The 24,375-nt window shown below is 53.1% G+C and overlaps 10 protein-coding genes across 10 annotated transcripts; 7 read left to right on the plus strand and 3 right to left on the minus strand.

Annotated features, from left to right (window-relative positions):
• Positions 1 to 709: 709 nt before the first annotated feature.
• On the plus strand, positions 710 to 1,853 carry J4E83_000188 (uncharacterized protein; the record flags this gene model as incomplete). Its single annotated transcript, XM_049327151.1, has 2 exons — positions 710 to 844; positions 1,047 to 1,853. The coding sequence occupies 2 exons, from the start codon at positions 710 to 712 to the stop codon at positions 1,851 to 1,853; spliced, it is 942 nt and encodes a 313-aa protein (XP_049193296.1).
• Positions 1,854 to 4,395: 2,542 nt separating this feature from the next.
• Positions 4,396 to 5,403, plus strand: J4E83_000189 (uncharacterized protein; the record flags this gene model as incomplete). The annotated part of the gene is made up of 4 exons (XM_049327152.1): positions 4,396 to 4,468; positions 4,525 to 4,628; positions 4,680 to 4,922; positions 4,978 to 5,403. The coding sequence occupies 4 exons, from the start codon at positions 4,396 to 4,398 to the stop codon at positions 5,401 to 5,403; spliced, it is 846 nt and encodes a 281-aa protein (XP_049193297.1).
• A 578-nt stretch (positions 5,404 to 5,981) lies between these two features.
• Positions 5,982 to 6,349, plus strand: J4E83_000190 (uncharacterized protein; the record flags this gene model as incomplete). Its single annotated transcript, XM_049327153.1, has 2 exons — positions 5,982 to 5,986; positions 6,016 to 6,349. The coding sequence occupies 2 exons, from the start codon at positions 5,982 to 5,984 to the stop codon at positions 6,347 to 6,349; spliced, it is 339 nt and encodes a 112-aa protein (XP_049193298.1).
• A 1,156-nt stretch (positions 6,350 to 7,505) lies between these two features.
• On the minus strand, positions 7,506 to 9,666 carry CRN1 (Coronin-like protein crn1; the record flags this gene model as incomplete). The annotated part of the gene is made up of 7 exons (XM_049327154.1): positions 7,506 to 8,487; positions 8,534 to 8,995; positions 9,042 to 9,188; positions 9,241 to 9,383; positions 9,433 to 9,492; positions 9,549 to 9,577; positions 9,633 to 9,666. The coding sequence occupies 7 exons, from the start codon at positions 9,664 to 9,666 to the stop codon at positions 7,506 to 7,508; spliced, it is 1,857 nt and encodes a 618-aa protein (XP_049193299.1).
• Positions 9,667 to 11,384: 1,718 nt separating this feature from the next.
• On the plus strand, positions 11,385 to 12,135 carry J4E83_000192 (uncharacterized protein; the record flags this gene model as incomplete). Its single annotated transcript, XM_049327155.1, has 2 exons — positions 11,385 to 11,773; positions 11,850 to 12,135. 2 exons carry the CDS (start codon positions 11,385 to 11,387, stop codon positions 12,133 to 12,135), a joined length of 675 nt encoding a protein of 224 aa, XP_049193300.1.
• Positions 12,136 to 12,448: 313 nt separating this feature from the next.
• On the plus strand, positions 12,449 to 13,489 carry J4E83_000193 (uncharacterized protein; the record flags this gene model as incomplete). The annotated part of the gene is made up of 2 exons (XM_049327156.1): positions 12,449 to 12,642; positions 12,694 to 13,489. The coding sequence occupies 2 exons, from the start codon at positions 12,449 to 12,451 to the stop codon at positions 13,487 to 13,489; spliced, it is 990 nt and encodes a 329-aa protein (XP_049193301.1).
• A 454-nt stretch (positions 13,490 to 13,943) lies between these two features.
• J4E83_000194 (uncharacterized protein) lies at positions 13,944 to 16,076 on the plus strand (the record flags this gene model as incomplete). The annotated part of the gene is made up of 2 exons (XM_049327157.1): positions 13,944 to 13,958; positions 14,013 to 16,076. The coding sequence occupies 2 exons, from the start codon at positions 13,944 to 13,946 to the stop codon at positions 16,074 to 16,076; spliced, it is 2,079 nt and encodes a 692-aa protein (XP_049193302.1).
• Positions 16,077 to 16,171: 95 nt separating this feature from the next.
• Positions 16,172 to 16,981, minus strand: J4E83_000195 (uncharacterized protein; the record flags this gene model as incomplete). The annotated part of the gene is made up of 1 exon (XM_049327158.1): positions 16,172 to 16,981. The coding sequence occupies one exon, from the start codon at positions 16,979 to 16,981 to the stop codon at positions 16,172 to 16,174; it is 810 nt and encodes a 269-aa protein (XP_049193303.1).
• Positions 16,982 to 19,422: 2,441 nt separating this feature from the next.
• Positions 19,423 to 22,286, plus strand: J4E83_000196 (uncharacterized protein; the record flags this gene model as incomplete). Its single annotated transcript, XM_049327159.1, has 6 exons — positions 19,423 to 19,460; positions 19,510 to 19,744; positions 19,795 to 19,914; positions 20,152 to 20,407; positions 20,759 to 21,162; positions 21,213 to 22,286. 6 exons carry the CDS (start codon positions 19,423 to 19,425, stop codon positions 22,284 to 22,286), a joined length of 2,127 nt encoding a protein of 708 aa, XP_049193304.1.
• Positions 22,287 to 22,835: 549 nt separating this feature from the next.
• J4E83_000197 (uncharacterized protein) lies at positions 22,836 to 24,026 on the minus strand (the record flags this gene model as incomplete). The annotated part of the gene is made up of 1 exon (XM_049327160.1): positions 22,836 to 24,026. One exon carries the CDS (start codon positions 24,024 to 24,026, stop codon positions 22,836 to 22,838), a length of 1,191 nt encoding a protein of 396 aa, XP_049193305.1.
• Between the last annotated feature and the right edge of the window lie 349 nt (positions 24,027 to 24,375).

The raw sequence follows: 24,375 nt of genomic DNA on the forward strand, positions 1-24,375 counted from the left end.
GCTCTTGGGCTCTCGATTCTCTTCACATCCAACAAGACTATTACAGTAAGTGATCCAGGCATGCTACCAGCTACACAACTAACACTCCGTCCAGTATCACCTCCACACCAATACCATCAAGATGCCTGCCAGTGTCGCCTCTTCCATCTCGACTATCATCAAGCCCTCGCCAGCCCCGAAGTGCGGCGAGTCGTGCGACTGCTGCGGTTGCGACGAGTCCTGCTGGTGCACCGTCATGTAGGGCGAGGACACCTCATACTCGGTCACGATGCTACGATCGACTTCTTGAAGGACACCTAGGTGCTGTCAGCTAGCGAACATCATCATAGGAAGGCTTGCTACAACCCGTTGAATATAGCCACTGTTTTCTCTTGGCTTGAGCCCAATTGCTGTGCTCTCGAATCACTACCTCATCGATTCCCATCTGACCTGCAACGCTATTGCCATACCTCAAAACCTCGCTATATCAATTTCCTACCTGTTCATACCTCGTTAGCCGCGAAGTAACAACATCCCGGGCATGACTCGGTTGAGCACAGGTGTACGCAAAAGTGACGTAATTCCTCCATCACAAGAGCGTACCTGGTAAACGTTGCAACAACCAAAAGAGCCTCACGGGCTCTTCCAGTCTTACAGCATACAGCTCCACGCTTTCTTGATACCAGAATTCATCTCCCACTTACTCATATCACAGAATCAAACGTTCAAAATGCCCCCGTATGTCGCCCGCGATGCTATCCTGAGGACTTCGAAGACGCTTTCGCATCTGTTGAGACCTACTGTTCGCTTTGCTCACACACAGCGCAGGACTTTGCCTGACTTCTCGCTTGAGGGCAAGGTCGCTGTTGGTAGGTAGTCAAGAGAGTCTCTTGACAAGCTAACTAACTTCCTATAGTTACCGGGTATGAGACCACCAACCCGCGCCAGGGGCAGCTACGATCCGTGTCGCAAATTCTTCCCAGGGTAGAAGTAAACATTATCTTCGAAAGGATTCACTTGGCAAAATTCACTAGTGTGTATGCAGTAGAATGCGACACGGGTCCTAGCTACCCCTGGTGTCCCTCTCACGAGACATCAAACACAGTTACAATCAAGCTAATGTGCTATTCAGTGCCTCTCAAGGGCTTGGTCAGCAGATCCTCGCCGCCTTCGCCCTTTCCGGCGCCCATGGAGCCATTGTAGACCTTAAGCAAGAAGGTGCCGACAGGTCAGCCAGTGCCCTCATTGAAGAGGCTAAGAATCAGGGCCTCTTACCCCCAAAGGTGCATGGCTACGAGTGCGACACATCGTCCGAGGAAGGCGTGAAGTCTACGTGGGAAAAGATCGTCAAAGACTTTGGGACCGTGGATATCCTCGTTACGAATGCTGGTATTACTGGTGGCGCACCAGCCGAGGACTACCCATTCGAAGACTTCAAACGAATGATCGACGTCAATCTGACTGGAACCTTCCTCTTCTCTCGCACAGCAGGTAGATGGTGGATCGACAACAAGGTCGACGGCCGCATCCTGATCGTCTCGTCAATGTCCGGCTCCATTGTCAACCGCCCGCAGAAGCAGTCGGCATACAACGCTTCCAAAGCTGCATCGGCCCATCTTATGAAGTCACTGGCATCAGAGTGGGCGCCGCACGGCATCCGCGTCAATGCACTGAGCCCGGGATATATCCAGACCGAGGCTAACGAGGGCGAAGAGATGGAGAAGCTGAGCAAAGAGTGGTTGAAGGATATTCCCATGAAGAGGATCGCCAAGCCAGAGGAATTCCGCGGTGCGGCCGTCTGGTTGGTCAGTGATGCTAGCAGCTACGTCACGGGTAGCGAGATCATCGTGGATGGGGGATACACTATCTGGTGAGACTTGCTGAGAGTGGGACTATGTACGCACAAATCCGAATGTGGCCATCATTATGGCGACAGGCATGTCTTTCAGTCCCTAATTATCTCGGTACAACCCACTCGGGTAAATCGCTCGTCTTGTAGCGCCCTTTGTTATGCTCAATCGGTGCTGGCGTTGCTGTCGCAGAAGCAGGCGTATCCTTTTGCGCCCTATCGCCAGAGTCATCGATGATCGCTTTTCCCTTCTCCCTTGTCTTCCCTCTTTTTAGACCCAGAACGAAAGCCGCGACAATAGCCAAGAGACCGACCAGACTACCAACTACCGCACCTGCAATCACACCTGGACTTGTACCGCGCGGAGCTCTATAGTTGCCTGACGGTGTATTCTCGGGGCTTGGAATTCCACTGGGTGGGCTTGACAAGTCGTTGTCCGAAGTGGTCATGCTGTTCGAGATAGTCGTAGACTCTGCTCCCGAGTTCGATGTGGTTGTGGATGACGAAGAAGAGGGCTCAATAGCTCTGGAGACCGCAAACATCATGCTCCGATATCCCCACGAATAGTTATCCCATACATCATCGTCGCGATGCTCTTTCCATCGAAAGACATGATTACTGCCGTTGGCGCGATCGTCGGGGACATCGACCGTCCAGTTCCATTGCCCACCTTGCCGCACATCGGTCGTATCCAGTTCTATTTCGAATATCGATTAGTTTCTAGAGTCGGCAGGATGGAACGCGCCGATAACAGCGTACCAAATAGTTTTCGCACAAATGCGTCGTTCGCATAGCCTGTAATCCAGAGATCAAGGAGAGGCTCGTCGCCGACGGGCCCATCACCCCAATTCGGCCAATTGTCGTCCCATCGGATAGTTATCTCCTCGCCTTTGGACCAGAATCTCTTCCCGTTAATCCAGTTAGGGTTTGTGAACTCGGCTAAAACAGACGCCGCTAGGTACGACAGGCATAAGAACGCCTTCATCGTAGAGTTGGCGGAGAGGGAGTACAGAAGCAAGAACTACTTCAACAGTAAGCTTCATAACCCCCTTAATCACTAGGCGGCTGGTTGCGGTGGCTGTCAGCCTTGCCAAGGCTCCCGTGCCGTAATGATGCAGACATCACAAGGCGCATGAACCCCTTACAGATCGTATTCAGATGTCGCCAGGAACGATAGCTAAAACCCATGCTATTGTATTACGGAATCAGGGTGCGGCTTTAACTCAGACTCGGGACTGGTTTTGGTTCGATGTATTGTCTTCTTATACAACGAGTGCTGATCATGCGGCAGTCACAGAGAAGTCAATGTATACAAATGTCCGGGGACTCGATCTGTTTTCTAGGCGTCCTTGACTACCTACGTCTCAAATAAACCCAGGTAATCTTCAGTATCTCAACAATACTTTTGCTTCGTCGCCCAGTCACACATGACTTTTCCGACACAGCTGCAACAAGCGCACACCTGTCATGCACCACCGTGGTCAGCGCCACAATCTCCATCGTCAGCCGTTGAATGCCTTACCTTCTTTTGTTTTACCGCGTTATCATTTCCATCTATACATGTCAAGGTCTGCGAGTTCCACCGAAACTTGTTGTAGCAGGCGTTTGCGTTGATGACCGCGGCGCAGTCGTCGCTCCGTGCGACTTCGGCAGTGCACTCTGGGTATGTTTGGGCGGCGTTGAGAGCGAGAAGAGTTGCCAGGACGGCGAGAAAGAGCACCATGACGGATTCAGGTGATTGAAAAAGGTGAGAATGCTTGGTTGGGAAGTGTTTGTCGTTGTGTGGTGCCGCTTTGCTCTGCTCAACTACCTAGGTATCTGTTATCGGACGTCACAGGCACTGCGCATCCCGGACTCATGTATCCGATTGCGACTCGTGCCGGTTGCTTGGAGCAGTATATTCGGGAGTACTATGCAGCTTGCGTTATCTTGGAGGAGAAGGAATGCTGGCTGCACCCACGGTCAGCTGCAGTCTCTGTAGGCATCGGACGGATCGTCCCGCGTCGTGCACCTTTTCAGCTCTTGGCTTTCAACAACTCTAGAACACACACTCTCCAGGCGTCTGCTCATTCGAAGGCTTCAGATGAAAGACCTCTTCCATGGAAAGACGACGTTCGATCTTCCTTGGCATCTGAGCTCGCATTCGCTACGCGATATTAGCTTACATTACCCTGGCCCTCGGCTCTTCGCATCGATGCTCGTGAAAGACGGCAGTTGATAGTATCTTGGACATCAAGTCGTGGCACCCATAGTATGAAGGATAGACTTGCCATGGGCTGCAAACTGCTGTTTGGTAGCTGTCGATAACACCGGAACGCTGGAGACCACAGGGACGTAACGACATGAAACTACACACCTTCATAATTGCCTTCGGGTTCGTCGCGACTGCGAAAGCAGGCCTTTTGCGCTTTGGCTGCGCGCAGTTGACAGTACAGAGACTTGACCCGTTGGTGAACCCAGGCTCGAATCCCTCGCCACATCTTCATCAGATCATCGGAGGCGTAAGAAAGCCCATCTCCAAACAGACATTCTACTGCTGACACCGTCAGAACTCCTTCAACGTCACCATGGATCCAGCCAAAGGCCATGATCTGGCGACACAATCGACATGCACCACGTGCGAGTTTTCCGAAGACTTGAGTGAGGACTACAACACAGTTCTAGATGACGGAGAGACGCTAATGAGATGACTGTAGGCAACTACTGGACCGCAGTCGTATACTTCAAAGCCAAAAACGGCACCTTCAAACGCGTACCCCAACGAGCGCAACAAGGCATGGAAGGTACCAACGGCGGCATGGTACGTACCTTCTTCTTACCCCATCACAGCCAACGCCTAACATGCATGCAGGTTGTATACTACATGACCGACGCCCTCTTCAGCACCTCGCAAACCACCAAAGTAACAGCCTTCAAGCCCGGTTTCCGCATGCTGATCGGCGACGTCTCGTACCGCTCTCGCGAGGAAGCGCGCGACTTTCGACAGTTGACATATATTTGCATGCAAAACGAGGGTACCCGAGAGCCTGAAACACTCGAGTTCCCGAAGCAGCCTTGCCCGGCCGGCATCATGATTAACCATCGGTTTCCAACTGTAAGAGTTCCGACTTTGCGATTGTACGTTGCATGTATTTACTGACTGCTTCCAGTGCTGGGACGGCGTGAACCTCGACTCACCAAACCACCGCGAACACGTCTCGTACCCCGCGACGGGTACATTTGAGAATGGCGGCGCGTGTCCATCTACACACCCCGTCCGCCTGCCCCAGATCCTGCTAGAGACGGTCTGGGACACGAAGCAGTTCAACAATAAGGCCGACTGGCCAAGCGATGGTAGCCAGCCTTTTGTTTGGTCTAGTGGCGACGCGACTGGCTTCTCGACGCATGCGGACTACCTGTTCGGCTGGAAGGACGACTCGCTGCAGAAGGCTATGGATGGGAATAATTATGTGTCGGCGCCAACGCTGAAGAAGCAGAATATTGCGACGCAGAATAAGTGCAATGTCAAGGATATGGTTGGCGAGAATTTTGATGGTTGGCTAACGGCGTTGCCGGGTGGGATGCAGGTTGGTTGAGGCACGTCTCGATCAAGGTTCACGTTGTTGCGTTGAGATGTTGTGGGTGTATCATTAGTTAGGAAGGTCTGACTCGTTTGCAACTATCGCTTTACTACAGGTACGGTTCATGATCCATCTATGATCAATACAATCCTAAAGCTTCCTACTGTGCGATGGATTTATAGATCAGATTGATATCTGACAATGGGCGTTTTGAAGACGTTTACTTATATGCTATACCACTAGGGTAGCCACCAAAGTAAATGTGCGACAAAGGCGTCCTAGACCGATGGCTGACTTGTCTTTCAATATTTCGGTCGTTGTATCTCCATGTAAAAACTGATCCAGCATCAAGTAAGCAGCCAACCCTGGCGCTCTCAATCGGTTCCTCTGATACCTTGTCAATGATCGCATCCTGGAGCTCAACAGGGAGCTTGCGAAGAGGAGCCATAGTGGGGCTGGTCTGCGTGGCTTGGAGAAGTAGCTCGATAGCTTCTTCAGATGGAGGATGCACCCCGTCAAATAGGCGCATGGGCTCCGTATATCTTTCGAACTCCCTGCTTATCCGAAACAGAATAAGTTCCCGCACCGAGAGTATGAGGTAAGTGGAAGTTCTTTCCACCGAACCAGGAGTGGACACAATCTGCTTCCTGAAATCATTTCGAATCAGCGTGATCGCGTGCGGAGTATGCTGGCATATGACGATGGCCGTTCCACCGACCCTAACAATGTGTCCACTTGCAAAGTCCCACTCTGGGAGATTGTCTATCCAGACCAGGTAGCGGCCAATGGCTTGGTGTGCGAGCGTTGCTTCTTCGACGGTAAAGTCCAGGGTAACAATCCTGACAATAGCATTGGCAAGCCTCCGAAACGTAGAGTTGTTGTAACGACCGCAAAGGACATGCCTCCACTGAAACGCAAAGTCGGCAAGTATCCTAGAGACGAAAGCCTTGCGCCGCTGTAGGCGCGGCAGGTCGATGTTCTTGCGTCTCATTTTCCAGAACACCACTGGGCGGCGTGCTGAGTAGACGGATTGCAAGGCATGTTTGGCAAGTGTCGGCGGTGGTTCGCAAGGCTCGAAATCGGAAATGGTTATGGAACGCTGGCGAACAAGGTCGAGAGAAACCCAAAGGTTGCGATCTGTCTGGTCCAATCGCAGAATATCGCGATCAAGGTCAAAGGTCCAGACCGCTCTAACGTGACTCCATCGGCGGTCGTTAAAGGGTGTGAGGAGGTCGTCCCGCTGTTGTCAATCCCGGGCAACCTGCGAGTACAAAACATCAAAGGTAGATTCTACGTCTATGAGCGCTTTTCGCCGTGCATGCCGGGCGATGATGGTACTACCCACCTCTTGCTACGCCCGCAAGCCTGCTCGAAAATAGTTGCAGCATGGCGTCATCTTCGGCAGAACGATGTCCAGCAAAATAGAAGGCCCCTCGTTCTACGTTAAAAGAACAGATCGTGTATAGTATTGTACTGGTAACGTACCTTGCAGGTTAAGGTTGATATACGCTGCCATGGTGAGCCGTGGACGGGCGCGAAGTACAGGGACGGTTGAGCTCTGTGTGGAGGTAACAATAAATTCGGTGCAGTCGGTCTGCCTACATTGGCAGGCTTGGCAACGCGCCACGTGTGGAGATTGAGACGAGATGGTTTGGGAAAATTAACGGTGGGAAGGAGAAGGCAAGCCCTGGAGAGTGCAAGGTTAGGAGGTCCGGAGCGTTAGTTATGGAGACCATGTTGCTGAGTCAACCAACAACAGGATCGCTAGAAATTGCGCGTACATTTTCAGCGGATGTCCAGATGTCGAGGCCGCGGGAAAATAGTCACTAAACTAGAAGTAATGAATTTTGTGCCATACAATGCCGCTAACCCAAACACCTTGCTAACGAAAGCAAGTTCGACAGACAGACGATACGCATACACAGAACAGCCCCCAATCATCGTACATCGGCCCCTACCAACAGCTCGCCAGCCGGATAATGCCACTCATATCCCTGAGATCTTATCCAAACGACGATTTCTTTGTAACACCCTGATGAGTGATCAGATACATATAGTCCTCGTTCAGTTTTCTAACAGCGTCAGCACCAAGCATGAGAATGTTAAGGTCCTCATATTCAAGACCTGGCTTCCTCAAGCTCGAGCTCCAACTGCCTGATGCGCTCATCCTTTTCACGGTCCGAGGGCTCGGAGCTGGCAACCTTGGTCTTGAGCATCGAGACTTCGCGCAGAAGGAGTGCGATTTGATCCGTTTGGTCCGACATGACCCTGTTTTGCTGCTCAAGCTGTGACTTGATGTCGCCTAGTGCATCGCGGAGAGCGGAAGCAGGGCCACCGGCGCTAGGTGTGGAAGTCGTAGCGGCCGCAGTGGGCGTAGAAGAGGCAGGTGCAGCAGATGAGGTGGGTGTAGAGGATGCTGCAGGTGTGGGACTGTGAGTGGACTTTGCGCTCTCAGGTTCCTTGGAGATAGTGGGGCCCTTAACCTTCTCTTCCTGGCGGGAAGCAGTGAAGGTGCGGCGCTCTGCTGGCTTGGGAATCTCTTCGAAGCTCGACGCGCTCTCGTTGTCCGAAGCATCCTTGTCCGCGAATTTGGAAGCTGCCGACGCCATAGAATCCTTGTTGTCCTTCATAGATGGGGGTGGACCACGAGAAGCGACTGGTGTAGGTATGGGCTCGGGCGCAGGCTTGGGCGGCTCGGCCTTGACGGGGGATGGCTGACTGGTGGCCGGCTGGGAAGGCTTGTAGTCGTTTTCCACCTCTTTGGGGGCTTCGCCCTCATAGACGCTTTCAAGTGAAATCTTGGGCGGCATTGCAGTCTTCCCGCTGAACCAATCGGCAGCCGAAACACCTGGCTTCAGACCTGTCGTAGGCGGGTAAATATCACTCTGGAACATCTCGGAACGGCGGGGAACGATGAATGATACGGGCTCCACGTAGGCATCGTTGACAGTCTTGAAGCAGCGCAGGACCTCGTTCTCGTGCAGGTTGATACCCCGCTTGGGAAGGAAGGCGATACCGCGCTGAGGGTCGCCGGACTTGTATTCGGAGAGGTACTCGAACTTGTCGTTCTCGTATTCGTAGTAGCGGATGTTGCCGTCACTGCGCAAGTTAGTGTATGGCGATAAAATTGGGAGGTCAGACGTACCCCTTGCCGGCGAGGTACAAGCACTGTGTACCGTCGTCCCAGAAGGGCATGCAGACACCGGAGATGGAGTCGAGGATCTGGAAGCCGCCAATGGGCTCCTTGGGGTTGCGCGGGTCCCAGAGACCGAGTTGACGGTCGCTCATGCGCGAGAAGCCAGTGGTCGCGATACGGTCGGTCTCACCCATCCACACAGCGCGGCTGTTCTTGGCACCAGGATGACCGGGAACCTCCTGGGCGGGCTTCTCCTGGCGTACGTCCCATACGCGCAGCTTCTTGTCGCGGCTTGTGGTGACGAGGAGCGATCCGTCGGCGCTCCATGAGAGCGATTGGACAATGTCGTTGTGCTTGAGCGTGAGCTGTGGCAGACCGGCCTCGACGTCCCAGAGCTTTACGGTGTAGTCGCCAGACGCGCTGGCGAGGACGTTCTCGGCGGCGGTGTTGAAGAGGACATGGCCGACCTTCCTGTGGTAGTGTTAGATGCGAATCTCGACCGAGCGCATCGGCGTACCTCATGTGGCCGCTCAGCTTGGCGACAGGCGCGACATCAGCGGGCTCCTCGGCATCGGTGTGCAGGGTGAAGTTCTCGGGCACCTTCCAGATGCCGACTTTGCCGTCGTCAGAAGCCGAGGAAATGAGAGAGTCGTTGAAGGGAGACCTGCGCGCGGTTAGCGTCGTACTCGGCCCTGTCACGCCATGTGCGACCATACCAGTCGGTGTCGAGGACGGCGGCAGTGTGGCCGCGGAAGAGAGGGAGCTGGTCGGGCGCCCGGCCGCGCTCATTGATGGGGATGACGGCAAAGGCGCCACCGCCGCTGGCTTCCCAGTTGACCGAGATGTATTCGGGGTTGGCCTAGGGGGGTGAGCGCAAGTACGACGGGGTCGCGTGCGGGAGAGCTGACCTTGATCAGGTTGGTGTCCCACGCATTCTTGGAGATGCGGAGGTTATCGTAGCATTGCTCCTGCAAGACGGTCAGTACACGTGCGTGCTAGATCCATGGATGGCATTGGAGCGTACCTTTTTGGTGCCCTTGCCAAAGACGTGGCCTGGCAGGCGGTGTTAGCATGTTGGGCTGGGCGGGCGTTGGACATCAACACTCACGGTACTTGGACGCTCGCACAAATCGGCCGGCCATGGTTGCGGGTGGCAGTGACGGGGGTGGTGGCGAGTGTAGGAATGACAGACTCTCGGGCCTCGGGCGTTGGGCTATAAGAGGCGCTGCGGTGGGTGCGAGGGCAATGCGACGGTTTCGAGCGCGTGTTTCGAGTCCTGGGACGCAGTTGCCCCCAGCATGCCTATGCAGGCGCCTTGGCGGTGGGCCCGCGATGCCCGCTCCAATCTCGCCAACGGTCCCTAGTCACCCTCGTCACTCCACCACTCCACCTGCAAATCCACCAATTTGCAGCTGTTTATGCAGCCCCAGCCCAGCAACCGCATGTTCGCAGCACGATCTCCAACTAACGACTTAGCACAAGATGCCTGAGACCGGTCCCGAGGTCACGAGAATGCAACTTCTGTTTTCACATTTCTTCTTGTGCTAGTTTCCTTCGACTGTCCGTGGTCAATACTTTGCGTCTACTACTACTACCAACAAACACTCAAACCACATTCAGGCAGACCCGTCCCTAAATATCCGCAAACACCTTCCTCTCCGCCCTTGCTTCAATCATGCCTAGCTCTTCGCACCTTCCGCGAAGCCAAATCGTCCACTCGTCGTCGCCAGCAGCCAGAACCACGTTTTCTCGCGGGTAGACGACCCACTGTATTCCCGAGAGAGCTTTATCCATACCCTTGTTGAAGAGCTGCGTTTGCTCCTTGCTCCACGATTGGAATACGTCGCAGAGCTGTTCGCGGACATGATCCTTATAAGCATTCTCGACGAGGTGGGTATACCGCCCCATGTATTTGCGCCGTGGCCGTCGACTCTTGCGATCGACGGTTGCATCATTAGGAAATTTCTCCGAGCAACCATCCGTAAGACGCAAGTATGCGATATACTGATCAACCGCTTCGACGAACTCAGTTGCCCATTGCAAGGCTGTTGGCGCCTTGTTGTGGAACTCCATAGGATTTTCCAAGTGCGTTGATATCAACGGAACGATGTGGTACAGCATCACCCCTAACCCCATGCCCACGTCGAAGGGCTGAGCCGAATTAGTACGGATTCTGGCAATGATCGCTGGTATTTTAAAGTCGTATCCCATCTTTCTGAGCGCGAGGGTGTCGAACGGGTGCTTTTTGGCTCGTTTGACTGCTTGCTCTGGTGCACTGGTAGTATCTGGTGCGTGCTGGTCTCCATCTATCAGCGGGGCCCCCGCCCTTTTAGCGCCCTGTATCTGTGGAATGGCCATGGCCGGCAGTTAGTGCAGATTCGAATTATGGCTTTTCAGGTGGATGATCTCGACGTGTAAGATGTAGATCTTCCCTGGCAGGCCACGGGTGGGTGATTTGTTTTCATAGTGTTTGCGCTGGCATTGTTGAAGTATGTCTTTGTCACAACACGTTAGCTGTGCTAAAAGCATGGCTTTGAGCGTTCCCATGTCCGGTGATGTCTTTCACTACATCGTGTGATGTTGAAATCATTCGAGACACTGGGGCCGTTCGGAAGCGTAGACAGGTGAACTGGGGAACAGAGCCATACACCTACCCAAGTCTTGGACGACAAGGCTGAGCACATGCGTGCTGCAGGCACTTATCCGCAACCGAACCAACACCGGCGCAAGTCAGTATGCAGTCTACTATCGCAAGTAAGCTGGCGGGGAACTTCTCGAAGGAATGGAAGCTCCCCAGCCTTCCTCGAGTCACCAATCTGCCGTTCGTGAGACCTACATCGACGTGTGTCATATCAACCCCATGGAGACACCACTTTACAGCACGTGCGACTGTCGCGACAGCGCACTCTCTTCTACCGCCAACGTCCTTTCCATCTTAACATTCGCGTACATTCTGATAGCTGGCACTCTCTACCAGGTGGCTGCGCTCTATCGAGTGAAAAGCGATAGCGACTGGGCTGCAGTGCAGGCGCAAGCGACACGACTACGAGACTTTGCATGGTCGATAGAACGCAGAGACGCTATCAGCACTGAGTTCTTCAAACGGCTCGACGATCTCGATAAGGAGATAGCAAGGAAGCTTCCTGGCAATGTCGCAACAGGGAAATGGCATCTGGTATGGCGGCAGGCAAGGAGCACCTGGGACAGAGCTGAGATAGAAGAGAAGCTATACAGTCTGGCGCAGATGCGGTATGTTTTGACGGGAGTCCTCTATTTTCCCATAGAGTGAGAGGAATAACAAGCTAACGCTCAGTCCACGAATCAGTCTACTATTCCTCGAGAGTGGATTGAATGACGTTGAGCAAGACAACAAGACGACGGACCAAGTGCTAGACAAAGCTCGCACCCAGCTCGAAGAGTCGAAACGCCTGTTCCTCACTCAACTCAGGAGCGAGCCCAAGGAGCGGCGAAGACGAACGCTGGATGCGATAAAGAGCGAATCCGGGGAACGAGGGCGCGCGGCTTGGGAGGAGATTGAGGATGTGATCAAGAGGCTTGATGCAGAGGATGTGGAGCGGCGCGGAACCCGGGGGTTTGTCGAAGGCGTTTGATGTAGTGCGGAGCGCATGAGACGGGGATTTCCGCTCATAATATCATGGATACAAACTTCATCAGGCGATTCAAAGCGCGTCCATATTTATAAAGTTGCGCTCGTGTCGTAAAAAAAAACCAAAGTTCAAGTTAAAATGCACGATGGTGTTGAGAGTGATGGCACACCGCTGGCGGCAGTGCCTCGGCTCACGGGGATAGCGGCAATGAGCTCCCCATGGCTTGCGTGCGGAGAAGCATAACCCTTTACCTCATTCTACCCAGACTTCCTGACCTCCTGCATGCTCATCATTACATATACGGACCAATCTCGCCATGTCTGACGAAACCGAGAAGCCCACCCAGCCCGAAGCGTCCAATGTGACTGACACCCCTGACGTCAAGGAGGTGGTGGATAAGATAGCGGATGCCGCACCCAGGGCGGATCCGCGGGACCTGGACAGGACCGACTTGCTTGCAGGCGTCAAGAAAGTGGACCAAACGATTCTGAGGCTGAACAAGTACGTCAGGTCGAGCGTGTGTCGTTGTGAGGGTCAGAGGCATGAGCTAATGTAGGGCAGACTCCTAGCTTCCCCAGGCGGCCTCTCCGCATTCCTCTCCACATTCAACTACTCCCTCTATATCCTCGCCTACGTGCAGACCAAATCGCCGTCCATTTCCAGCTTCGCGACACGGCTCCTCACGCTGATCCGCCCCGCTTGCGACGATGCAAAGATCTCCGCCGCAACCCTGTTGAACAACGGCACGGTGCCGCCCATCGCTGCGCTCGCCGTCCTCATCTCGAAAGCGCGCACAACGCTGAGGCTGTTTGGTCTCTTCCCGCTGTACGCCTGGTTGCGCTCGCTAGCCTCAGGCCCCAAAGCCGGCACAGATGTCGTGCTGCACCGCATCGCCATGCTGCAGGCGAGCAGCTACTTCTCCTACCAAGCCCTAGAGAACATCTCCCTCCTCGCCGACTCGGGCGTCATCTCGCCCCGCTTCATCTCCACCCTCAACCGCGGCGATTCGACGACTGCGCGTTTATACCTGTATGCCTACCGCTGTTGGCTAGGCGGCGTGTCGTGCGACTTCCTCCGCTTGATGCGCGAGTGGCAGCTCGAGGGCCGTAGGAGGGTGACTAGGCAACAGATGGTTGCCGATGGCCGCGCGATTGCGGAATATCAGGACGAAGAGGACAAGAAGTTTGACAACAGGTGGTGGACCGATTTTGTTATCGCAAGCGCGTGGTTGCCCATGGCGCTGCACTTCAGCAGCACGACTGGAGGCTTGCCAGGCTGGAATCTGGGATGGATGGGTGCCTGTGGTTTGGTGGCTGGAAGTACGAGGTTCAAGGCGCTCTGGGCAAGTACAGCCTAGGGGATTTGCTACCATGGCAAGAGGGCTTACTGGGTTTCGGCACAATTTACATATATTCGAGCGTTTAGCTTTTTTGACAGTTGAGGTATTCGAGCAGTATGAGCCCTTACGTTGTCCATGTCATTTTCCACAGTCCGGTCATGGTGACCATGTGCTGCCGCGGCGATTGCGCCTGCCCTAAACGCATCTCTATGAGCGATACAAGCCGTATGCGGAATGGATACGGAACGCACCTGCTTCTACACTACATGGAGCTAGCCGTACAGGGAAAGCCCACCCGACTATCCAGAAGTGGGGAAGTGACTATCTCCCAGACACGATTACGTCGGCCCATCCTGCTCCCGCCTGGGACCACGAACATACAATCGACAACGCTGGCGTCACCACACGCCCACAAGAATTGGGACTCACTACCTTTTGGAACACCTTCGTTGAGCTAAGCTGTTCCTGAAACATGGCAGGCAATAGTGTATGTTCGCGACCACCAACGGCATGACATTGACTGACTCATTTCCTGATCTAGAGTCTTGGTCTAAATCCTCAAGACTTTAACATTGTCGAAGCTAGTATCGGTGATCATCTAGAAGCTCTCGACGAACAACGGATTACCAGCGTGGATCTTGTCATCAGCTGTTTGAATCGCATTGCCAAGTTCGACACTATCCAAGGTCTGAATGCCTTTACGGTATTCAACGAGAAGGTCCTCCAAGATGCAGCAGCTTCCGATGCTCGGCGTGCCCAAGGTCTCAAGCCTCGACCTTTGGAAGGTATACCTTATACGATCAAAGACAGCTACAAAGTTGCCGGCATGACAGTCACAGATGGCTCACCTGCTCTGAAAGGTGTCATGTCAAGCGGCGACTCTGCAATCGCTGAGAAGCTTCGAGCTGCGGGAGCGATCTTGATTGGAAAGACTAACATGCCACCGATGGCTGCGGGTGGTATGCAGAGAGGCATGTATGGTCGTGCAGAGTCGCCGTATAACTCAAAGTACCTCACTGGCGCCTTCTCATCTGGGTCTTCAAATGGTGCTGCAACGTCTGTGACGTCCAGCATGGCAGTTTTCGGCATGGGTAGCGAGACCGTCAGCAGCGGACGGAGTCCAGCGTCCAACAACGCCATCGTATGCTATACGCCATCGAAGGGACTCTTATGCTGTCGCGGATTATGGCCTTTGTACATCACATGCGATGTGCCAACTCCGTATGCGCGATCGGTGGACGACATGTTGGAAATACTGAATGTCATCGCTACTCCAGATGAAGACACATCAGGGGACTTCATACGCGAACAAAAGCATGTGCAGATACCTCAGCCTCCTTCAATCGATTACACTACTCTGCGAAACGGCGAAGCGCTGCGAGGGAAGAGGGTTGGGGTGCCGAAGATGTACATTGGCCAGAAAGATTCGGATCCGTACGCAAAGCATCCTTACGTCTCACCAGAGGTCGTCGCAATATGGCAACAGGCAGCGAAAGACATTAATTCCATGGGGGCAGAGATCGTCTACACCGATTTCCCTCTAATAACAAATTACGAAAACGACTCCGTTTCGGGTGAAGCGAACAACGTCGATGGACGTCCCGCGAACTGGAACCTCCTCGAGCGAGGCGTTCTTACCGCCCAAGCGTGGAACGCTTTTCTCGTAGACAACAATGATTCCAACATCAAGTGCTTAGCCGACATCAAAGATCCTGCGATGCTATTCCCAAAGCCACCAGGCTACAAGCCGGATCGCTTTCTCGAAGTGAGGAATTGGATTGATTACCCCGGGCTGCCCAAGATGGTCCAGGATGGGAGTATCCATGACATACAGGGTATGGAGCAAGCTCTCAAAGCTCTTGAAGCTCAAAGGAAACGCGATCTAGAAGATTGGATGGACAAAAATGGGCTGGATGTCGTTGCATTTCCTGCGCAAGGCGATGTCGGTCTCGCAGATCTTGAATTCGACATTGACAGCACGACACATAGTCTCCAGAATGGCGTAAAATACTCCAACGGTAATCGCGCGATCAGGCATCTCGGTGTACCTACTATGAGTGTACCCATGGGTGTCATTAGCGACAAAAACATGCCTGTGAACATCACATTCGCTGGGAAGGCTTACGAAGATACCAAGCTATTGGAGTATGCATATGCATTTGAACGGGCGACCAAGAGACGTATACCGCCTCCTCTTACCGCCCTACCCACCGATATCATCCGAAAGGCATTCTCCTCGCCACCCAAAAACGAGCCTCTTATTGAGTCCGTTGCAGCTGTCTCCAACACTATCTCGGGCCTCACTATCCAAGTCTCCATGGTCGCCTACGGTGGCTCTGACCATCCATCACCAGCAACGTCACTGGAGGTCATCGTAGACGGGGAGGCGGTATTTCACGAAAACGCCAACAAGTTGGAGTGGAACGTTTCGTTTGCAAATGAAGTTCAGAGGCCGGAAGTCCTGGGGTGGGATCTCAAGCCGTTGCAGAAGAGAGACATCATGGTCATCGTGGTTGTGAAGAGGCAGTTGGATGGGGAGGGCCTGCAGAGGGATGCAAGGGTGCTTTGGGTACCTGTCGATGAACTTGGTGAAGCGTCTGCTTGAATATCTGCAAAGACCTACGGCGGTACGATATCCCCCACTCCCATTGACGAACCACTTGGTATGCCACGCGATTACAGAAGCGAAGACCTTCCACTTTAGTAAATGTGAGCTGTCTGAGTGACATGCTTGCCTGAGATAGCCTGGCCGTCCATGATGCCGTGTACATACGCGTCTCCAACAAGACGAAGCTCATGATATCCATTCTCGACTTCTTCCGTGTTTCTTTTCCGCATGACAAATGGTACGTTGCCGTTATAAAAGACCCAGATCTGGTCTCCCGGCGAGGTAGTAGGCGGGCCCATACCGAGGTAACCTCTCTTTGTAATGAAGAAAGCATGATTCGGTACCATACCACAGAGAGATTCAAATAGCCCGCTCATTCCGTGTGGAGAATAACTGGACTGGTGGCCTTGTTGCGAGAATTGTTCATTGTTGAGTGCGCGTTCGATCTCGAGAAATTCCGAAGCGTGTGTTGCTTTCGCTCGTTCGATAGGATACTCAGCCATGACGAGATCACTGATCATGGTCCGCCACAGGGCTTCGCACGACTGTGCCGGATCACGTTTATAGCTATCTCGTCCTTTCACTAGTTGTCTTGCGTCCGACATTATGTCCCGTATCTTCCGATAGTCAAGGTCCTCCTCATCAGAAACTTCGTATACGCTGTTGACTTGCTCTACTTGGTCGACCAGCAGACCTGGTAAGGATAAACAAGTCCAATCACTTGATACCTTCGGTACCGAGCCTCCCTTCTCGAGCTCTTGTTCGCGCTCGATTCTACCACCTGCCGAGAACTGCCTGTATCGATGCGAGTGATTCCACCACTTCAGCTGGCGCTTGCCTACACGGTTGGAGCATGCGAAGTCGATCGACCAGCTCGGTAGACCGGGGGTGACATGCGGCATCTCGCTGGACGCAATCAGAGGCCTAAGACCTTCTCCAAATAGCAGTAGATCGCTTGTAACCATTGCAAATAATAAAGATGCGGGTATCGAGTAACTACGCGCTTGAGCGTGTGGAAGAGTCTCTGTAATCTGACGCGCATCAAGCAAGCCCAATAGCCCATAGATCTTATCGCGTGGATCGGTAGCTTTCCGATGGCGCCAGCGCATGAACAAGTCTAACCCCGACTCGCCATCAGTCGAATGTAGAAACCCATTGACAGGATACAGAAGACTACGGAGAAGTGGGGTATGCATGATGCGCTGATATCGAAACCTGGGTGGGAAAGAGCGAAGATTGTCGCCACGCAGGTGCTGTACCACTAGGAGTATGTTGCGCCGTGACACTGAGAGTGGGCCCCATCTGAACTCAGCCGAGTGGGGCAGTATTGACTCTTGAATTGTCCAGATGCGCTCCCACCAGGTATTCCCATACATAGCAAAGGCTGCAAAGGCCTTCCGAGCCGTCACGCCTGCGGCACCTTCTTGAAAGAGCGTGGGGAGGCCATCCTCGGGGTCAACGCCTTTACTAGACAAGTCGTGGGCCTCTCCTGCTGATGCGTTTCTAATTGCTGGTCTGTTGGCCACGGCTTCGAAGAACGCAAATACTGCGTGTGTGTCCGCCCCATCTATGCCATGTTCGGCATATTGGATCTCACCCAGCCATAAAATGCAATGTGCGCATTTACTGTAGATTTCTCGCATCAAGGCAACTTGGCTGGCCTTCTCTTCCATATCCCACTGGTTGATGCATATTTGGTCAACCCATAGCGTGCGAATTTGGTTTGGATAGCGTAAGCGTCGAAGAGCGTCGTGGAGGTTTGGCGAGATGTTGATGGGGCTTCCTGACACTTGAAGACTTCTTTTCTCGACAGCATCACCCCAAACATATGATAGCGCTTCGTATTGCGCATCTCCATCGACACTAACGTTTCGGATATGGCACTCAATTGTTTCGTCGGGAAGGCCAGGTAGTAGATCCAAGACGCGGATCTCGCGGTTTTTGGGGCGTTGAGATACTATGTACCTAGGTAAGTCAGGTGATTATCCAGTCGTGAAAGTTCATCAATTTACCTGAAGCCTCCATCGCGATCGAGCCAGGGAGAAGATCTATAGATCTTTCAAACAAGATAAGTGTAGCGAAAGAGTGTCCACAAATGAATCACGTGTACGGTAGCTGCTGCATGATGAGCTGCCTGATCAGCCAAGAGCGGGCTGATCAAACAGAGCCAAGAAACATCCCATAGCCTGCATGTTCAGGTGGTGATATAGAAAATTGTAACGTACAACACTTGCGCTGTTCACGACAGCATTCTCGTGGAGTTCTTAGAAGCTCAAGCATGGCTGCTCCGTGTGGGCGTAGGAACGCTGCCAAGAGTGGGTCCATGGCGCGTCATCTCTCGCGTCAACCAGACCTCGGGAAATGTGCCCTCTTCACCTCAGTTCACCCCCACCAATTCGTACACGATATGGACGCATCTTACAGGACAAAGCTATCGACGCGCTTGTGCTGATCCAATAGTCAATCTCCATCTCAATTCTCCTCTTTTGTTTCGCCATGGCCGTTCATGTTGGCTGCCCAGGTGTAATCTCAGCACATTCATCATTTTCACAAACAAGAAGACCAAGCCGATGAACTACAGTATGTTCAGGGCTATCTTCAGCAGCCCCAGAAATCTTTGGTTCTCTTAGTCACCTATTCCGGCCTTCCTGTGCTAGACTATTCCACCTTCGCTCGTGCTTTTCGGAGCCCGGTGTATACTCAGGTGTTCCAGTGGGATTGAGCAGTTTTATATCACAAGTGTCAGAATCCTGTCAAGACGCGCTTCATCTTCCTACCGATACAGATGATATCTAGCATGCACGACGCATCTCCACAGTCCGCATATCGATCGTGACAGGTATCCCTGTTGACTAAGGTCAGTAGACAGCGACCGGCAACATGACTGTACGGTCTTTGTCTCGTGAATATGTCACAAAATCTACAAGGTGGTTATGATCAGAACACCCCATTATCTCTATTTTGACGCGCGGACCACAAGTTGCGTCATCGCTTCAAGGAAAGCTCTCACTGACTGAGCGCACTGACGGTTCTGGACGGTCTTTAACTGCTCCAGGCAACGTTGGTAGGAGTGGTGAGCGTTTGCAAATTTCTTTCAGGGTCTTGTTGAAGGCTTTTCATCAGCCCTCACTGCTCACCAGTGCCCATAACGGAAGTCTTTCGTCGATCACACGCGCCTGCTGACCTTCTTCACTCTACCGCGCCTTGGTCAGATGATTCGAATCTTCTACTTTCTCTGCACGTCCTTCATATCTCTGCTGCTATAAAGAGCATATCGTCTCCTCTGGCTTGAACGATTTCTCTCACTCTTTCGACTCATAATCTGCCCTGAGACCAGTTCAATATGGAGCGGAGTCAGGACAGCGATCAAGATCGGTTCGGGTATGTAGTCACGAACGACGCTTTTCAAATGAAGGCTTACAATATATAGTGCGGCGCAGACTCAGTCATCTAGCACGTCCCCAGTGGCAGACAGCTCGCCGTTATCAGAACTTCCCGAAACTCCCTCCCTAGAGGTGAGCAGCGCGATGCGAGTTAACGATGGACGCGTCGAAGCGCTCAAAACCGATGACGGCGAAGAGTCTACGGACGAAAGTTCCGACACCAAGAAGCCATACGCATGCCAGTATTGTGGCAAGACATATGTCAGCGAAGCGAAGCTCAAAGTACGTATCAGAAGCCCACGTTTCATCTTCACGTACTGACCTAACTATAGCGCCATACAAGGGATACCAGATCCAAATGTGCAAAGAGTCGCCTCGGGGGTAGCATGAGTGACAGCGTCTTTGCCTGTCCACGGTGCGATGCCCAGATGTCCAAGAAGTATTCTATAGAGGTTCGTCGTTCGTCCATATTCTTCAGATAAACACTGCTAATTTTGAATCAGCGACACATCAAAGACTCATGTTGGAAAATTTGCGACGAGTGTTGCAAGGCCCACGAGTCTACATGCGATGCCTATTATACCGACGACGCCTGTAAACATTGCCTGCAGCAGGGACTTGCATGTACCAAGCACAAAGAACAAGTGTCCGACTGCAACCCAGAGTTACTCACAGATACACCCACACAGCCGTACAAATTAGCTCCTAGATCTAGTCGCGCTGGCACAGTTGCCAAGGACGACAAAGGCAAGCGTAAGGCCACCGACTCACCGGGTGCGAGTCCAAAGTCCAAGCCGGTCGCCAAGCGTGCAACTGCTGTTGCCAAGAAAGAGACGACTACAGCCACTGGACCAAGTCAGGAAGCTGGCCGTTTGTATCCTCCGTTTGCGTCGCAGTCTGACCTTGAGAGGTCGCCCCAGTATCATATGGATATCGAAGAGAACAGTACGTGTCCTCCAAAAACTCCTTATCTTGAATGACTGCTAATGACCGCAATTCCAGTTGGCGGCTTGAGATCCTCGACGCACCTACAATCGCGCGATCACGTTCCATCTACACTACACCCGCAGTCGACACTCATGTCCCAGCACGTCCAGCGAGATCAAGCCCGAGGACACCCAGTTCCGCAGCAGCAGGTTCCCATACCACCCTTGATACCCGGCCAACAATACAATGGTCGCGATGTCATGACTCCGCAGCAAGCTCTAGCTCGCTGGCCAAATATCCACAATAGTTCTGGTCTTATGACATATATTGTGGGGCGGAATGGAGAGGTCCTGAATCAATCTGCGATAGATGGTGATGAGTTGCTCAAGAAGTTGAATGCGCAACAGAGACGTATCGCAGCCATGGCAACTCGACACAACAACGGAGTGCGTGTGCCTATACCAACTCGTCCAGCGCCACAGGCACCGGACGAACATCGCACCCAGTTCAACCATGTGCATTCCCCTGAGTCTCGTTTGACGCGCTTCCGACCCATCCAATCCGCCAACTTCAAGGTGTATGAGGAAGCTGCTCGTCGTAACATCCGGCCCAACGAGTTCCTTGCAAGCGCGCCTGGATCTCGCATGCCTTCTCGTCAGACCTCGGCCCAGCCAGCCGCCGACTTGCACTTGCCGACACAAGGGCAGCTTCAAGGGATGAATACGGCTGCTCCGACTACGAAGAGACCGGTAGCTCGGGAGCTCACACAGCCAGTAAGTGGGATTCTTTCCCGACTCTAACATCTAGTCACTGACAAGTTTAGATTGCTTTACAACGTTCTGCTCTACCCGTAGCAGACGAGAACGATCCCGTAATGACACTTCGTATTCATAGCAATACATACGACATCAATGGCACTCCCATTTTCTCCATCCTCACGATCCGCGCGTCGCAGAAGTTTGGCCCTCGTTTGGATTACTATTGTCAACAGCGAGGCAAACAGTACGGCATAGACTGGGTCTTCATATACCAATACGCGCTAGGTGGCCCGGATGATGACATGGGAGCACGTTACATCAAGATCGACTACGATATGATTTTCAGCGATGTTCATGATCCCGAGCGTCCCGACATCAAGCTCCGAGATATGGACACCATCATGATCATGAAAGCCAAGTCCCGCCTCGTAACCATGATCGAGCATGGTCGGAACAGGATTGAAACTCCGCTATCGCCAACTGGTTCGCAGGTTTCGGAAGACAATATCGACATTGTTGACGGCGAGACCCCGATCTTCCAGAACGCCGGCACCATTGCGAACTGGAACCGCATCGTTGAGAGTAAGATGATGGAGTTGCGCAATCAAGTCAACACCTTGACATCTGAGAACCAGCGCCAGAAGACAGAGTTGGCTAGGCAGAACCAGATGCTCGGTGATATGATCAAGCGCAACAATGCATCGATGCAGAGCAGTCATCCACAGGCTACTGGTCGTGGTGTTCATGCCTTCCCCTTCGTTGGTCATTCAGCTGCAAACCTCCATCCCGGCATCCAGCGTGGCCCTACTGTCCAGCGCAACGCGTTCATGGACCGTCTAGAAGCAGTCCGAGAACCCACTGTGCAAAACGAGTCGCGAAACCGCATGCAGCAATACCAGTTCCCAACTCATCACCCCGGCATGCAAGGTCGCCGGCCCACTTACGATAGCGGCGAGCGTGAGGCGTTTCCGGACTTCCAGAGAATTGATGCGGCTACGACTCAGCCTATACAGTTCGCTGCATACGGAATGGGTGACGAGATGAATTCGTATGCTCCTGTTCTGCAACATGTACAGGGCGGGAGTGATGACATGGGCGCTCCGGTGATGAAGGTTGAGGATGTGGAAATGGAGGAGTAGGACTTCAGTTCTAGCTACCGTGACACGGGTGCTCCGTATCCGTCCTGTAGGAGGCGTTGAGTTGTACTTTGGGCGAGAGAAACGTTCTGATGGTCACACTTCAGGGTGTTCAGCTCCGTGCCGTCAGATCTGCACGCATCGGCGTTAATGCCACGAGCCTGAGCTTCGTGGATGTGGTCTTCTGATTCCGCTGTCTGGACTAGTGACACGCTCATCTACCATGGGCAACAGCATGTACAAGTCTTTTCTAATAATAAACGTCTCCACTCGCTGGCTTGACGAGAACTTCATTCGCAGTGAATCGTATGATGCATGTACCAATCTACTCGGCTGCTTTGAGTGTTCTTCAACCCGTGACTCTGATGCTTCGTAAGACTTTATCGAGAAAATACAAGAAGCTAACGTGGTATTACAACAATGCTATGCTAACGCTAAGCCGACAGAAGTATGTATAGGCAACGGTGCATCCGACACCAACTCCCAAAATGCCCAATCAATGTTCTATAGTTCCCAAACGCCCAGATATCCAATCCTAGAGACCATGGTCCCTTAATCACTAGCATACCCGCCCTCCTTGCCGCATTTGACATGCACCAACTCCGTCTTGCCGTCTCCATCAACAACAAGCGCCGTCAGCTTGCCCCCACTAACACACCCCGTATCCAGACCATAAGAATACTCATGTATATTGAGACCCTTCTTTCTGTTGTGTCCGTATACCACCGTCGCCCTATCCTCATGCTTCAGCTTCTCCTGGCGATGATTCCAGAACTTCTCCCAAGGCGTGCCCGCATGTTTGCTACTCGGTATTCTCGTCTTAAGATCGATAGTCCGCATGTTCATAACGTGGAAGGGGTCTTGGTGTTCGAGCGGGGTGTCGGGGACGAGGCCGGCGTGTACGGTTACGAGAGTGCCTAATGTCGGGACGGTGCCGACGCGAAGGATGACGGGGCATTGTCGGAGGTATTCGATTTCTTTTTTGGTGAATTGTTTCGCTAGCTTGCGCAGCTTGTAGTCGCCGTGCGATTGGCTGACTTCGTCTACAAAGTCGATGTTTGCGTCGGGGGAGTCGTCAGGGGTGAATTTGAGGACGTGACGATCTTGCGCGTCGGCGATGGAGAGCAGGAGCTTGTCTTCCCAGTTTCCGCGCACGCAGGAAGCGCCGATCTTTTGGGCGAGCTTGATGACGCCTGGCGAGTCTGGGCCCTTGGCTATCATGTCGCCGGTCATGACGAGGTGGTCGTGCTTGTGGTTGAAGTCGATCTTCTTGAGGAGATGCTCCAGTTCCTTTCTGCAGCCATGGACATCGCCGACGAAGACGAGTCTGCTGTGCTTCTTAGGCAGATGCTGCTCGTCCATGTCGCTGACCTGGATCATGCCCTTGAACTCTGGCCGGACATTGCTGCCGTAGCTCATCGTTGGTGCGTTGTCCATGAGATGCAACTCCGTTCTGTATGCTGTGTGTCTAGGCCCAAAGTACGTCCACCAACTTATCAAAAAGAGAACCGCGATGACGAGATACGTGACACTGTGGCGCTTTATCCTCCGGGGGATTCGGTCGGTTGTGCGTGCGATGGCCGCCTGGAACTTTGGCGGAATCAGGAAATCGTCGTCGCGTGCGTAGAAGCCTTCTTCTTCGTCGGATACGTCAAGGTCGTCGCGATAGTCTGGTATCTGCTCGATGAGGGGTCGCGGGCGGTTTTGCGCATGCGCATAGGGGTGATCACGGTACGACGTCATCGCGATGTTTTGGTCGAAGGGGAAAATCTCGCACTGCCGTCGTGTCTCAAGATAGTCTTCACAGCGAGGAAAACAGGCACTGTATACGACGACGTAGAATGCGAAAGCAGTGACAGCGTTATGCCAGTCCTTTTTATTATGGCCGAGCGGTCATTTGCGCTTGGTGTTTCTTGCGCAGGTCCTTCCTGTCGTGGCGGTCGAGAATTCTAGAGGCAGGGTCGGGGCAATTATACAGTAGAGGGTGCCAGGAAGTCATCGAGGCATGATCAGGCGGGCGAGGAGCCTCCATAAGAACGCCGCTGCTGTTTCGCGTTTGTCGAGCCCATCTAGCCTTGCTGGCGGACCCCAG

Source organism: Alternaria metachromatica (genome assembly GCF_023757995.1).
Source record: "Alternaria metachromatica strain BMP 0045 chromosome Unknown scaffold_1, whole genome shotgun sequence".
In the NCBI taxonomy this organism is placed as follows: domain Eukaryota; kingdom Fungi; phylum Ascomycota; class Dothideomycetes; order Pleosporales; family Pleosporaceae; genus Alternaria; species Alternaria metachromatica.